Source organism: Oncorhynchus tshawytscha, linkage group LG14, assembly GCF_018296145.1.
Source record: "Oncorhynchus tshawytscha isolate Ot180627B linkage group LG14, Otsh_v2.0, whole genome shotgun sequence".
Lineage (NCBI taxonomy): Eukaryota > Metazoa > Chordata > Actinopteri > Salmoniformes > Salmonidae > Oncorhynchus > Oncorhynchus tshawytscha.
The window spans coordinates 30,052,637-30,068,742 of NC_056442.1; the positions used below are offsets into that span (position 1 = coordinate 30,052,637).

The 16,106-nt window shown below is 39.1% G+C and overlaps 1 protein-coding gene across 1 annotated transcript in view; it reads right to left on the reverse strand.

Moving 5' to 3' along the window:
• Positions 1–2,916: 2,916 nt before the first annotated feature.
• The window catches only part of LOC112267393 (neurobeachin-like), a 338,648-nt gene continuing 325,458 nt past the window's right edge, over positions 2,917–16,106 (reverse strand). The window contains 4 exon segments of the mRNA XM_042297331.1: positions 2,917–3,988; positions 4,615–4,766; positions 11,595–11,791; positions 12,918–13,019. Coding sequence (XP_042153265.1) covers positions 3,898–3,988; positions 4,615–4,766; positions 11,595–11,791; positions 12,918–13,019 — 542 coding nt within the window. The 3' untranslated portion in view covers positions 2,917–3,897.

Consider the following 16,106-nt stretch of genomic DNA (forward strand, 5'->3'; position numbering starts at 1 on the left):
AGGTCTAGAGAGAGAAGCACAGTAATTCAGACAGGTCTAGAGAGAGATGCAAAAAGCTCAAGAGAAGCATGAGATGATTGTTTTGTGGAACACTTTTTTTGTCCTCTAGGACAGACAAACAACTATGTTAGTACCAAGTTTTAATCATAGAAACAGAGGAAGTGAAGTGTATCTATCTGCTGAATGTAATTGTCCAAATTTCTGTTGTGAGAGAATGAAAAAGTACAGATTGAAATTATGTTGCTATGCAAAATATGTATTGATACCCAATGATATGTAAGAATTAGTGACTACATGTGAAGCCAATTTGATCGGGATTCATCACCAGTAGCACATCTTTTTTCCTGATGATGGTAGTGAATGGTCATTGTTCCTGTATAGCAACCCTTTAACAGTGGTCATCACCAAGCCAAACCTGTGAATAAACCACTTCCTCAATCTGAGAGCCTGGTCATTGTACTGCGTCGTTCCAGGGGGACTACAGTCGGACAATCTGGGATTTACAAACAGCAGACACAGCCGCAGCAATAACAACATCTAGCCAGTAGATGGCAGTATAGGAAAATCTGTACCAGGTCTAGAAGGTAGTAATAAGACAACAAACACATGCATGTTGAGTTTCCACTATTGAGATACCTTTTAAGTGCATGGGGTTAAATGTTCAATGTTCAATGTTTTGTTGTTTAAGATATGAGTAATATACATATAGATATTCTATTGGGGCGGCAGGTAGCCCAGTGGTTAGCGCGTTGGACTAGTAACCGGAAGGTTGCAAGATCGAATCCCTGAGCTGACAAGGTAAAAAATCTGTCGTTCTGCCCCTGAACAAGGCAGTTAACCCACTGTTCCTAGGCTGCCATTGTAAATAATAATTTGTTCTTAACTGACTTGCCTGGTTATAATTCTATATGTCAGATTATTAGAAAAACAAACTACTAGTTGTGTTCAAACTGCTATTAACATTTGAAAATTCAGTCGCATAAGAGCTTGCTTTATTTATTGTTATTATAAATACAACAAAAAGGAAAACAATATAAAATGTTACTGTTCATCAATCTTTATATATTGTCATAAGTTAATGTATAACAGCTCCAAACAAACACAAGGTAAATGCCTCAGACATTGCAATCTACACAAAAAACATGTAAATACAAATAACTTATAAAATCATGATATACTTAAATCAACAAAAATATATTACATCCAAATCAACAAAATATTTTACAAAAAAATCTAAATGTGTTTTTTAAAGCAACAATGTCAACACAAATAAAATGCATTTATTTAGCAAAATCCTCCAAAATCCTCCTTACACAAAGATTTAAGTCAAATATTCAAAATAAACCCAGTATGTCAAATTCATATTGATGGGTATTATGAACCAAAGCAGTAAAGTCAGATAGATATTACAGCCACTGTAGCTCTCTGCATGCGGTGTCCCTGGTTTAGCTAGGCTGCTGTCTGTACCATTACAATGGAAACCCAAACTCTTTGCATATTGTGATTTGTTTTTTTTTCCTTTTCATCTTACTGTCAACTCACACATGTGGCATATTTTACATTGTTGCACTGAAACAAACTTATAATGTTTTCTGTTTATTCAAAATAGTTAACAATCATTTTGGGATGACGATAGCCTGTTCTTGGTCAGGTTAGCTACATGCCTCTCACTTAGCCTGGTTGTTTGTGCTAACATTCCACTCCTTTCCATTACTTGCAATGCCAAACATCATGTCACGTTTGGCATATAACACGGAGTACAATGAGTGGAATGTTAGCACCAAACAGGTCTGGATTGCAGGCTTTAACAAACTCATGGTATTGCTAGTGATCATCCAGTGTTTCTACAAATGTCTTCCTTATCAATCTATTATCTGGAAATACAAACAATGACGACTAAAGAATTCAGTGCTAAATCTGACTAGCCTGTGGTAATGATTTTAAAAGTATATAAAAGTAATTTTTGTTGAAATATAAATAAAATAGTTACAGAACAAGAAATGGTACAGAAATCATTACAAGGTTCGTTACTTCCTGCTGATAATGTGAGACGTGATTAAGAAACAAATTACAATGGACACATTTCGCACGATAAGTATAGCTCTGAAACTGCCCTTACAGACATCTAAACACATTATCACATGAACATAGAACAATTTGTCATTTTTGACAAGTACATTGATAGACTACTGTTTTCCATGATGGGAGACAAACTATCAGCTATTATTACTAACCAACTAAATCTCTGTCCCAAATGGCACGCTAATCCCTTTATAGTGCATGCCTTTTGACCAGGGCCATATGGGTCCTGATCAAATGTTGTGCACTATAAATGGAATAGGGTACCATTTGGGAAGCAAACTAAGATTTGATGTGAGAGAGTCATGTCACGGTTTGGAACAGAGAATTATGGTTCAACTGTCAAAATGGAGACTAAATGGAGACGTCTTGTTCTCTTCAAATCTTTTCTGGAAATAAACTCCTTACATCATCCTTATATACAGCAGTTTTTACTTTTTTTCCTAGAAAAGTGTCCCAAGTTTGATATGTATTTGACATACAAATGTTGTATAAATGTTATTAACTGTAGGTTTGTTTATTTGTATTTTTCACAGTTTTAAATATGACCAGTTGAATAAAATCGTACATTCGTTATTTTTTTATCAGTGTTGAAACTGTCACTGTAGCGCCATGACTGAGCTCTTCTTCTAAGCTCTTCAGTTTAAGAGTTTCTTCTGATATTACTTATATTTTAACCTGTCTGTTTCTAGGCATTATGATATACGGTGAGGTACGAAATTATTGACACCCTTGATAAAGATTAGCAATATTTACTGTATAAAATAAAAAAATTAAAATACTGAGCTATATTGTATGATAAAAAAAGATGTATTTTATACTAATACAATTGCTCAGAGAAAAGGATTTTGTTTAACAAGTAATATATACTTGGTTTTTTTTTCAAAAATGTAGGGTTGCAAAGGGAGGGAATTACTGGAAACTTTTGAAGTTTACCAATAACTAACAGAATTTTGGTATCTTTTAAGGATTTTATGTAATCTATCAGAAGACATCTACTTCAGATTGTCACAGAAGGTCAAAGATCATAACCCCAAGACATGCGTACCTCCCCTGTTATTGGTAATGGTATGATCTTTGACCCTCTGTAACTTTCATCATTATTCACGATTCATTCAGGATTATCTGTAATCATGGTGGTATCCACATTAATTACAAAGAGTTTAGAAACATATTCTATTCTTATTTACAATTAGTGAATCCAAAATGACAGAACACATTATTTACCATTCATTTCTATTGGGCACAAAATAATCTGAAACACAACCTAAACAAACTGCAAATGCATCCAACAAGTTTGTAGTCACAAGCTTGACGTAATCATTAAGGGCTAGGAACATGGGACCAAATACTAAACTTTTGACTACTGAATTTATAAGAATATTTAGGGATGTCAATCATTTTGAACCCTACCTTTTTGAGAATTTTTTAAAACTTGTTAAACAAAATATATTTCTCTAAGCAATTGTATTAGTATAAAATAATATCATTTTCAATTTTTTTGGCGCATATCATATAGCTCAGTATTTGAATGATTTATTTTATACAGTCATTATTCAGACCTCACTGTATTACTAACCTGGTTAACAGCTTATGGTTAGTTTGTTAGTTAGTTAACCTGTATGGTTAGTTTGTTACCTTGTAGTTGACCTGTACGGTTAGTTAACACTTAAACAAGTAGTTAGTTAACCCTAGTTAACTTGTATAGGTAGTTAACAGCGGTTAACCTGTATAGTTGGTTAACAGTAGTTAACAGTAGTGTCCAGGTGTCCTCCAAACCTGCGGCCATGTTGTACTGCCTCTCTGTCTCTGTAACCCTCAGTATCTGTTCTGGTGCTCGTAGTGCCACCGGTTGAAGTCGATGTTGAACGCCACAATGCTGCCGGATGCCATGCCAGTGATGAGAGTCCTGGGAGGGGACACACACAATACAGTGTATACATACACAATGTACCTCTATATATGACCCATTAATAATTATATTAGCTTATTGTAATTTATTAGTTATTTCCCAAACATGAATCTACTTTACTAACATCAAACAATAGGTGTGTGTGTTTGCATGTGTGAGTGAGTGTGTGTGTGTGTGTGTAGGTGTGTATGTGTGTGTGTGTGAGGAAAGGGACGCTTGTGTGTATTGCTCCAAGGCAAGTGCGCTTTCAGGACCTTTCACTGCAATTTCGTTGTCTCTATGGCAACTGGTTCTATTTAAAGAAAACAAAGCTCACTGAACTGCGAACGTTCCATTCCCCCAAATGTACCCTGACAAGCATGAAACACACAGGCCCTTTCAGTGTTCTACAGCCTACATACTGCTCTACAACACACACCACACATACTGCACACACACACAACCACACACACACACACACACACACACACACACACACACACACACACACACACACACACACACACACACACACACACACACACACACACACACACACGCACACACACACACACACACACACACACACACACAATTGATCCTGTATTAGAGGAAACCTGACTAGGAAGACTAACAGGACTAACCTCTGGTCGTGAGAGAGGTCCATGGCGCGGACACCAGCATCACAGCCTGGGTAGATGTAGAGCTGTTTGAAGTCACAGGCCTGCCACACCTCCACCACCCCATTGTCTCCTCCTGTCACCAGGTTCTGACCGTCACTACTCAGCATAATGGCCTAGGGAGCACATCATAATAATGATATAATAATACATTACATTCAAATAAATAAATAATCATAGTAATAATCATAACATCTACCTCAAATGACAGCCTAGGCCCTATGTAGTAAACTACTTTAGACATTTAGACCCTAGGCCCTATGTAGTAAACTACTTTAGATGTTTAGACCCTAGGCCCTATGTAGTAAACTACTTTAGACGTTTAGACCCTAGGCCCTATGTAGTAAACTACTTTAGACGTTTAGACCCTAGTCACTATGTAGTACACTACTTTAGACGTTTAGACCCTAGTCACTATGTAGTACACTACTTTAGACGTTTAGACCCTAGGCCCTATGTAGTACACTACTTTAGACGTTTAGACCCTAGTCACTATGTAGTACACTACTTTAGACGTTTAGACCCTAGTCACTATGTAGTACACTACTTTAGACGTTTAGACCCTAGTCACTATGTAGTAAACTACTTTAGACGTTTAGACCCTAGGCCCTATGTAGTAAACTACTTTAGACGTTTAGACCCTAGTCACTATGTAGTACACTACTTTAGACGTTTAGACCCTAGTCACTATGTAGTACACTACTTTAGACATTTAGACCCTAGGCCCTATGTAGTAAACTACTTTAGACGTTTAGACCCTAGTCACTATGTAGTACACTACTTTAGACGTTTAGACCCTAGTCACTATGTAGTACACTACTTTAGACATTTAGACCCTAGGCCCTATGTAGTACACTACTTTAGACGTTTAGACCCTAGTCACTATGTAGTAAACTACTTTAGACATTTAGACCCTAGTCACTATGTAGTAAACTACTTTAGACGTTTAGACCCTAGTCACTATGTAGTACACTACTTTAGACGTTTAGACCCTAGTCACTATGTAGTACACTACTTTAGACGTTTAGACCCTAGTCACTATGTAGTACACTACTTTAGACGTTTAGACCCTAGTCACTATGTAGTAAACTACTTTAGACGTTTAGACCCTAGTCACTATGTAGTAAACTACTTTAGATGTTTAGACCCTAGGCCCTATGTAGTACACTACTTTAGACGTTTAGACCCTAGTCACTATGTAGTAAACTACTTTAGACATTTAGACCCTAGGCCCTATGTAGTACACTACTTTAGACGTTTAGACCCTAGTCACTATGTAGTAAACTACTTTAGACGTTTAGACCCTAGTCACTATGTAGTAAACTACTTTAGATGTTTAGACCCTAGGCCCTATGTAGTACACTACTTTAGACGTTTAGACCCTAGTCACTATGTAGTAAACTACTTTAGACATTTAGACCCTAGGCCCTATGTAGTAAACTACTTTAGACGTTTAGACCCTAGGCCCTATGTAGTAAACTACTTTAGACGTTTAGACCCTAGTCACTATGTAGTACACTACTTTAGACGTTTAGACCCTAGTCACTATGTAGTAAACTACTTTAGACGTTTAGACCCTAGTCACTATGTAGTAAACTACTTTAGACATTTAGACCCTAGGCCCTATGTAGTACACTACTTTAGACGTTTAGACCCTAGTCACTATGTAGTAAACTACTTTAGACGTTTAGACCCTAGTCACTATGTAGTAAACTACTTTAGACATTTAGACCCTAGGCCCTATGTAGTAAACTACTTTAGACGTTTAGACCCTAGTCACTATGTAGTACACTACTTTAGACGTTTAGACCCTAGTCACTATGTAGTACACTACTTTAGACGTTTAGACCCTAGGCCCTATGTAGTACACTACTTTAGACGTTTAGACCCTAGTCACTATGTAGTACACTACTTTAGACGTTTAGACCCTAGGCCCTATGTAGTACACTACTTTAGACGTTTAGACCCTAGTCACTATGTAGTAAACTACTTTAGACGTTTAGACCCTAGTCACTATGTAGTACACTACTTTAGACATTTAGACCCTAGGCCCTATGTAGTAAACTACTTTAGACGTTTAGACCCTAGTCACTATGTAGTACACTACTTTAGACGTTTAGACCCTAGTCACTATGTAGTACACTACTTTAGACGTTTAGACCCTAGTCACTATGTAGTAAACTACTTTAGACGTTTAGACCCTAGGCCCTATGTAGTAAACTACTTTAGACGTTTAGACCCTAGTCACTATGTAGTACACTACTTTAGACGTTTAGACCCTAGTCACTATGTAGTACACTACTTTAGACGTTTAGACCCTAGGCCCTATGTAGTAAACTACTTTAGACGTTTAGACCCTAGTCACTATGTAGTACACTACTTTAGACGTTTAGACCCTAGTCACTATGTAGTACACTACTTTAGACATTTAGACCCTAGGCCCTATGTAGTACACTACTTTAGACGTTTAGACCCTAGTCACTATGTAGTAAACTACTTTAGACATTTAGACCCTAGTCACTATGTAGTAAACTACTTTAGACGTTTAGACCCTAGTCACTATGTAGTACACTACTTTAGACGTTTAGACCCTAGTCACTATGTAGTACACTACTTTAGACGTTTAGACCCTAGTCACTATGTAGTACACTACTTTAGACGTTTAGACCCTAGTCACTATGTAGTAAACTACTTTAGACGTTTAGACCCTAGTCACTATGTAGTAAACTACTTTAGACGTTTAGACCCTAGGCCCTATGTAGTACACTACTTTAGACGTTTAGACCCTAGTCACTATGTAGTAAACTACTTTAGACATTTAGACCCTAGGCCCTATGTAGTACACTACTTTAGACGTTTAGACCCTAGTCACTATGTAGTAAACTACTTTAGACGTTTAGACCCTAGTCACTATGTAGTAAACTACTTTAGATGTTTAGACCCTAGGCCCTATGTAGTACACTACTTTAGACGTTTAGACCCTAGTCACTATGTAGTAAACTACTTTAGACATTTAGACCCTAGGCCCTATGTAGTAAACTACTTTAGACGTTTAGACCCTAGTCACTATGTAGTACACTACTTTAGACGTTTAGACCCTAGTCACTATGTAGTAAACTACTTTAGACGTTTAGACCCTAGTCACTATGTATTAAACTACTTTAGACGTTTAGACCCTAGTCACTATGTAGTAAACTACTTTAGACATTTAGACCCTAGGCCCTATGTAGTACACTACTTTAGACGTTTAGACCCTAGTCACTATGTAGTAAACTACTTTAGACGTTTAGACCCTAGTCACTATGTAGTAAACTACTTTAGACATTTAGACCCTAGGCCCTATGTAGTAAACTACTTTAGACGTTTAGACCCTAGTCACTATGTAGTACACTACTTTAGACGTTTAGACCCTAGTCACTATGTAGTACACTACTTTAGACATTTAGACCCTAGGCCCTATGTAGTACACTACTTTAGACGTTTAGATCCTAGTCGCTATGTAGTACACTACTTTAGACATTTAGACCCTAGGCCCTATGTAGTACACTACTTTAGACGTTTAGACCCTAGTCACTATGTAGTAAACTACTTTAGACATTTAGACCCTAGGCCCTATGTAGTACACTACTTTAGACGTTTAGACCCTAGTCACTATGTAGTAAACTACTTTAGACATTTAGACCCTAGTCACTATGTAGTACACTACTTTAGACATTTAGACCCTAGTCACTATGTAGTACACTACTTTAGACGTTTAGACCCTAGTCACTATGTAGTAAACTACTTTAGACATTTAGACCCTAGTCACTATGTAGTAAACTACTTTAGACGTTTAGACCCTAGTCACTATGTAGTAAACTACTTTAGACATTTAGACCCTAGGCCCTATGTAGTAAACTACTTTAGACGTTTAGACCCTAGTCACTATGTAGTAAACTACTTTAGACATTTAGACCCTAGGCCCTATGTAGTACACTACTTTAGACGTTTAGACCCTAGTTGCTATGTAGTACACTACTTTAGACATTTAGACCCTAGGCCCTATGTAGTACACTACTTTAGACGTTTAGACCCTAGTCACTATGTAGTAAACTACTTTAGACATTTAGACCGTAGGCCCTATGTAGTAAACTACTTTAGACGTTTAGACCCTAGTCACTATGTAGTAAACTACTTTAGACATTTAGACCCTAGGCCCTATGTAGTAAACTACTTTAGACGTTTAGACCCTAGTCACTATGTAGTAAACTACTTTAGATGTTTAGACCCTAGTCACTATGTAGTAAACTACTTTAGACGTTTAGACCCTAGTCACTATGTAGTAAACTACTTTAGACATTTAGACCCTAGTCACTATTTAGTACACTACTTTAGACATTTAGACCCTAGGCCCTATGTAGTAAACTACTTTAGACGTTTAGACCCTAGTCACTATGTAGTAAACTACTTTAGACATTTAGACCCTAGGCCCTATGTAGTACACTACTTTAGACGTTTAGACCCTAGTCACTATGTAGTAAACTACTTTAGACATTTAGACCCTAGGCCCTATGTAGTACACTACTTTAGACGTTTAGACCCTAGGCCCTATGTAGTAAACTACTTTAGACGTTTAGACCCTAGTCACTATGTAGTAAACTACTTTAGACGTTTAGACCCTAGTCACTATGTAGTAAACTACTTTAGACATTTAGACCCTAGGCCCTATGTAGTAAACTACTTTAGACGTTTAGACCCTAGTCACTATGTAGTACACTACTTTAGACGTTTAGACCCTAGTCACTATGTAGTACACTACTTTAGACATTTAGACCCTAGGCCCTATGTAGTACACTACTTTAGACGTTTAGACCCTAGTCACTATGTAGTACACTACTTTAGACATTTAGACCCTAGGCCCTATGTAGTACACTACTTTAGACGTTTAGACCCTAGTCACTATGTAGTAAACTACTTTAGACGTTTAGACCCTAGTCACTATGTAGTAAACTACTTTAGACATTTAGACCCTAGTCACTATGTAGTAAACTACTTTAGACGTTTAGACCCTAGTCACTATGTAGTACACTACTTTAGACGTTTAGACCCTAGTCACTATGTAGTAAACTACTTTAGACATTTAGACCCTAGTCACTATGTAGTAAACTACTTTAGACATTTAGACCCTAGTCACTATGTAGTACACTACTTTAGACGTTTAGACCCTAGTCACTATGTAGTAAACTACTTTAGACATTTAGACCCTAGTCACTATGTAGTACACTACTTTAGACATTTAGACCCTAGTCACTATGTAGTAAACTACTTTAGACGTTTAGACCCTAATCACTATGTAGTAAACTACTTTAGACATTTAGACCCTAGTCACTATGTAGTAAACTACTTTAGACGTTTAGACCCTAGTCACTATGTAGTAAACTACTTTAGACATTTAGACCCTAGGCCCTATGTAGTAAACTACTTTAGACGTTTAGACCCTAGTCACTATGTAGTAAACTACTTTAGACATTTAGACCCTAGGCCCTATGTAGTACACTACTTTAGACGTTTAGACCCTAGTTGCTATGTAGTACACTACTTTAGACATTTAGACCCTAGGCCCTATGTAGTACACTACTTTAGACGTTTAGACCCTAGTCACTATGTAGTAAACTACTTTAGACATTTAGACCCTAGGCCCTATGTAGTAAACTACTTTAGACGTTTAGACCCTAGTCACTATGTAGTAAACTACTTTAGACATTTAGACCCTAGGCCCTATGTAGTAAACTACTTTAGACGTTTAGACCCTAGTCACTATGTAGTAAACTACTTTAGATGTTTAGACCCTAGTCACTATGTAGTAAACTACTTTAGACGTTTAGACCCTAGTCACTATGTAGTAAACTACTTTAGACATTTAGACCCTAGTCACTATGTAGTACACTACTTTAGACATTTAGATCCTAGGCCCTATGTAGTAAACTACTTTAGACGTTTAGACCTAGTCACTATGTAGTAAACTACTTTAGACATTTAGACCCTAGGCCCTATGTAGTACACTACTTTAGACGTTTAGACCCTAGTCACTATGTAGTAAACTACTTTAGACATTTAGACCCTAGGCCCTATGTAGTACACTACTTTAGACGTTTAGACCCTAGGCCCTATGTAGTAAACTACTTTAGACGTTTAGACCCTAGTCACTATGTAGTAAACTACTTTAGACATTTAGACCCTAGTCACTATGTAGTACACTACTTTAGACATTTAGACCCTAGGCCCTATGTAGTAAACTACTTTAGACGTTTAGACCCTAGTCACTATGTAGTAAACTACTTTAGACATTTAGACCCTAGGCCCTATGTAGTACACTACTTTAGACGTTTAGACCCTAGTCGCTATGTAGTACACTACTTTAGACATTTAGACCCTAGGCCCTATGTAGTACACTTTAGATTTAGACCCTAGTCACTATGTAGTACACTACTTTAGACATTTAGACCCTAGGCCCTATGTAGTACACTACTTTAGATGTTTAGACCCTAGTCACTATGTAGTACACTAGGTTTGAATATTGCTGTTCATCACTGATTCCCAAACAAATTGACTGAGCTTGAGCAAAAAAACAAAAAAAAAACAATATATATAGATATATATTGCCCTATATGCAAAGTTGGTAGTATCTTATTCAAAATTATTCACAGCTATAATGGCTGGCACCATGGGGTGTGAAGACATATGCAATCAAGATACTTTAATAATATATATATATTATTATTATTATTCATTTGGTGAATGTTCTATAATTCTCTTTCACTTTGAAAATGTGGAGTAGGTCCTGGAGATCAGTAGACCCCCCCACTGAATCCCGTTTTGAAATGTCATTTAAGACTGTAACATGTGAAGACTGTGCAAGGCGTGTGTAGACTTTCACTAGGCACATACTGTATCTGTGGTCTTACCCGTGTTGAGTCGTTGACCTCCATCTGAGCCAGTAATTTCCCGTTGATGCTGAAGTTACAGAAACGTCCTCTCTCGTAGCAGATTATACAGTGGCCCTCGCTGGACACAGATATGAGGCGGGGACTCATGCAGTTATCTGGGCCCTCCAGGGCCCGCAGCAGGTCCCCTGTTATAGTGTGGACCAGACACGGACCCTCTGGAGGGGGAGCATGATAGAGTTACACACGAACGGATGCATAGACACATGCACACACACTATTCAAGGATGTTACTCAACGTTCCACACCTAACTAAGATATCTATGTACTGTGGCATTACAGTCCTATCAGCCAACTCACATACCTTAACTAACCATTACCATCACCTTACCAGAGCCATGTACCACAGCTAATAGATATGACTATATCCATTGCGATCCTAGCTGAAGAGAGAGATAGTCTGTTCTCAGAGCCAGCTGGTGACAGAAATGCCCAGGAAGCTGATTTCCCAGTTCTGGTTCACATCTTTGACAGTTCTGTATAGTTATGTTTTTTAAATACTGTGACTTCGATTTTACAGTACTTCTTTTCTATAGTGCCTTGGGTGCGAGAAAAGCACTTTATATACAAGATGAATTATTTTTATTAGATGGAGATTAAACTGTAGTACTCTACTTTGGACCATTGGTGGAAAAAGTACCCAATTGTCATACTTGAGTAAAAGTAAAGATACCTTAATAGAAAATGACTCAAGTAAAAGTGAAAGGCACCCAGTAAAATACTACTTGAGTAAAAGTCTAAAAGTATTTGGCTGTAAATGTAATTTCAAAAATATACTTAAGTATAAAAAGTAAAAGTACAAGCATAAATAATTTCAAATTGCTTATATTAAGCAAACCAGACGGCACAATTTTCTTGTTTTTTAAATCGCCAGAGGCACACTACAACGCGCAGACATAATTTCCGAACGAAGCATTTGTGTTTAGTGAGTCCTCCAGATCAGAGGCACTAGGGATGACCAGGGATGTTCCCTTGATAAATATGTGAATTGGACCATTTTCCTGTCCTGCTAATCATTCAAAATGTACTTTTGAGTATCAGGGAAAATGTATGGAGTAAAAAATACATTATTTTCTTCAGGAATGTAGTGAAGTAAAAGTAAAAGTAGTCAAAAATATGAATAGTAAAGTAAAGTACAGATACCCCCCCAAAAATGCTTAAGTAGTACTTTAAAGTATTTTTACTTAAGTACTTTACACCACTACTTTGGACCAGAGCCCTTGGGCCCTGGTCAAAAGAAGTGCCCTACACAGGGAACAGAGAACTCCAGCTGTCTCTGCTGACCTTTGGCTCCACTGATGACCAGTCCCAGCTCAGCACACACAGAGACACACACCACCTCATGGTCATGGCCGGTCAGCACAGCTCGCGGTGCCGGGTAGTCACCTGGAACACAACAGTTGGGTTTTATTAACAACAACACACAACTGCTTGAGATTGTTGCAACAGAGTGCACTTGACTGGAGGATGGACTTATAAGGAGCAACTGAAAGTAATGTAATGAACTAAGAACTGACTGAGCACATGTGTTGTTATGTTGATAAATAACTGACCACAATCATGGTGAGAGTGACTCCCACCCAGCTGCTGCCAGCGAGGTCCTGGTTAATTGTCATTTAAATATTGTGACGACAGATCACCCTCTTCCCCAACTCCCCTCCCCTCACACTGTCCCATGATTGATGACGGCTGGGGGAGAGGTTAAAGAGGGGAGGTCCTGAACACCTGGAGTCTTTCCCCTTCTCATCCCCCTCTCCTCTCCTCCCCTCTACTCCCTTTCATCCCTCTCTCCTCTTACCCCCTCATTCCTCTTCTCTCCCCCTCTCTCCTCTCATCCCCCTCTCCTCTCCTCCCCTCTACTCCCTTTCACCCCTCTCTCCTCTCACCCGCTCATTCCTCTCTTCTCCCCCTCTCTCCTCTCATCCCTCTCTCCTCTTACCCCCTCTTTCCTCTCCTCTCATCCCCCTCTCCTCTCTAGTCCCTTAGAGAGTAGGACCAGAGCAGACATGACAGTCCTAGGACAGCGGTGAGGTGGCTGATGGGACATGTGTCAAAGAAAGCCTCCAGAGAGACCACGGACTCATCCAGCTCACCTGCCCTACAAAAGATTCAATCAGCCAGCACTGAGCCCGCCCTCCTTCCCCCAACCCCCCTTAGGCAGCCAGCCGACACAACCACCCCACCCCTACCTCCCCCACACTGCCTCACATTTCAGTGGTATGGGCCGAGCTGGGCCTGAGAGGCAGAGGGGGATTGAGCTGGAAGTTCTTTTAATGATCAGGGGCCTCATTTAAATATGTACATTCCTCCCTAAATTCTGGCAGATGTGGAGATTCTGGCAGATTTGGAGATTCTGGCAGATGTGGAGATTCTGGGATTTGTTTGTGCAACTAATTATTGTGATTTATTAAACTGCCACATGCAAAATATATGCATGTTTTCATTGCTAAATCAGAGCAATACCGGCGTTCGACAGTGCCTGTTTACTAACCACCGGTCCGGGCAACCCTTCATTACGCACACCTGGACTTTACCACTTCCCTGATTACTCCCCCTATTTATACTGTAGCACTCAGTTGTTATTTCCCATCAGGCGTTATTGTCTCTGCTTCCATGTTCAGACGCATTCCTTGTTTTTGTATCGTTATGGGTTCGATTACATTAAACTCCCCAGCTGCACCTGCTTCCTGACTCCCTGCATCTACTTTACAGTGTGTTACAACCCCACCTGGTAAATGACCTCCATTCACCTTTTTTTTAGCAAAATAAACGCCCTCATTTGCTGTATGATTTGGATACGTTGATTTGGATATGTCATGACTCATGACAGTTTCTGAAGAAAGCGCAATGGCAAATACGACATTTATGTAGAGGTGTGGGCAGAATGTTTTCTCTTATTCAGTTACTTTTTAAAAAACTCAAAATGAATCCCGCCTATAGCGCCTGCCAAACACTGGCAGTGCATTCTACACGTTTGATTTATTCAAACAGTATAAAAGTAAATGCTGTAGCAAAAAGTTGTACAATACTTTGTTTATCAATAGACGTTTGTGTTTCTGTCTCCTGCCTTGGTATAGGCTCTGAATTTAAATTTAAATTTAGACTATCATATTGCGCTCCTATGGCAAAGCAGTACTGTACCCTAACCCTACTGTTACATTTAAATACCGGTCTATTTACTTTCAATCATATTTGGCTATTGAATAAGCAATGGATAAATGGTAGCCTAATATTTGTTGTGTAGCGGAAATAAACCAGTTATGTCAGAAATGGAGATACATGTCCTGTAGTATGATTATGATTTAGGCCTATACAGTTCATATGGAAAGTATTCAGACCCCTTGACTTTTTATATATTTTGTTACGTTACAGCCATAATCTAAAATGGATTAAATCGTTTTTTCCCCTGCATCAACCTACACACAAAACCCCATTATGACAAAGCCTAGATTTTGTTTGCATAAGTATAAAATAAATATCACATTTACAGAAGTATTCAGACCCTTTACTCAGTACTTTGTTGAAGCACTTTTGGCAGCGATTACAGCCTTGAGTCTTCTTGGGTATGACACTACAAACTTGGCACACCTGTATTTGGGGAGTTTCTCCCATTCTTCTCTGCAGATCCTCTCAAGCTCTGTCAGGTTGGATGGGGAGCTTGAGAGGATCTATCTACAGCTATTTTCAGGTCTCTCCAGAGATGTTTGATTCTGTTCAAGTCCGGGCTTTGGCTGGGCCACTCAAGGACATTCAGAGACTTGTCCCGAAGCCACTCCTGTGTTGTCTTGGCTGTGTGCTTAGGGTCGCTGTCCTGTTGGGAAGGTGCATTTTCGCCCCAGTCTGAGGTCCTGAGCGCTCTGGAGCAGGTTTTCATCAAGGACCTCTCTGTACTTTGCTCTGTTCATCTTTCCCTCGATCCTGACTAGTCTCCCAGTCCCTATCGCTGAAAAACACCCCCATAGCATGATGCTGCCACCACCATGCTTCACTGTTGGGATGTTGCTAGGTTTCCTCCAGACGTGACGCTTGTCATTCAGGCCAAAGAGTTCAATCTTGGTTTCATCAGAGCAGAGAATCTTGTTTCTCATGGTCTGAGAGTCTTTTGGTGCCTTTTGGCAAACCCCAAGTGGGCTGTTATCTGCCTTTTACTGAGGAGTGGCTTCCATCTGGACACTCTACCATAGAGGCCTGATTGGTGGAGTGCTGCAGAAATAATTGTCCTTCTGGAAGGTTCTCCCATCTCCACAGAGGAACTCTGGAGCTCTGTCAGAGTGACCATTGGGTTCTTGGTGACCTCCCTGACCAAGGTCCTTCTCCTCCGATTGCTCAGTTTGGCTGGGCAGCCAGCTCTAGGAAGAGTCTTGGTTGTTCCAAACTTCTTTCAATTAAGAATGATGGAGGCCACTGTGTTCTTGGGGACCTTCAATGCTGCAGACATTTTTTGGTATCCTTCCCCAGGTCTGTGCCTCGACA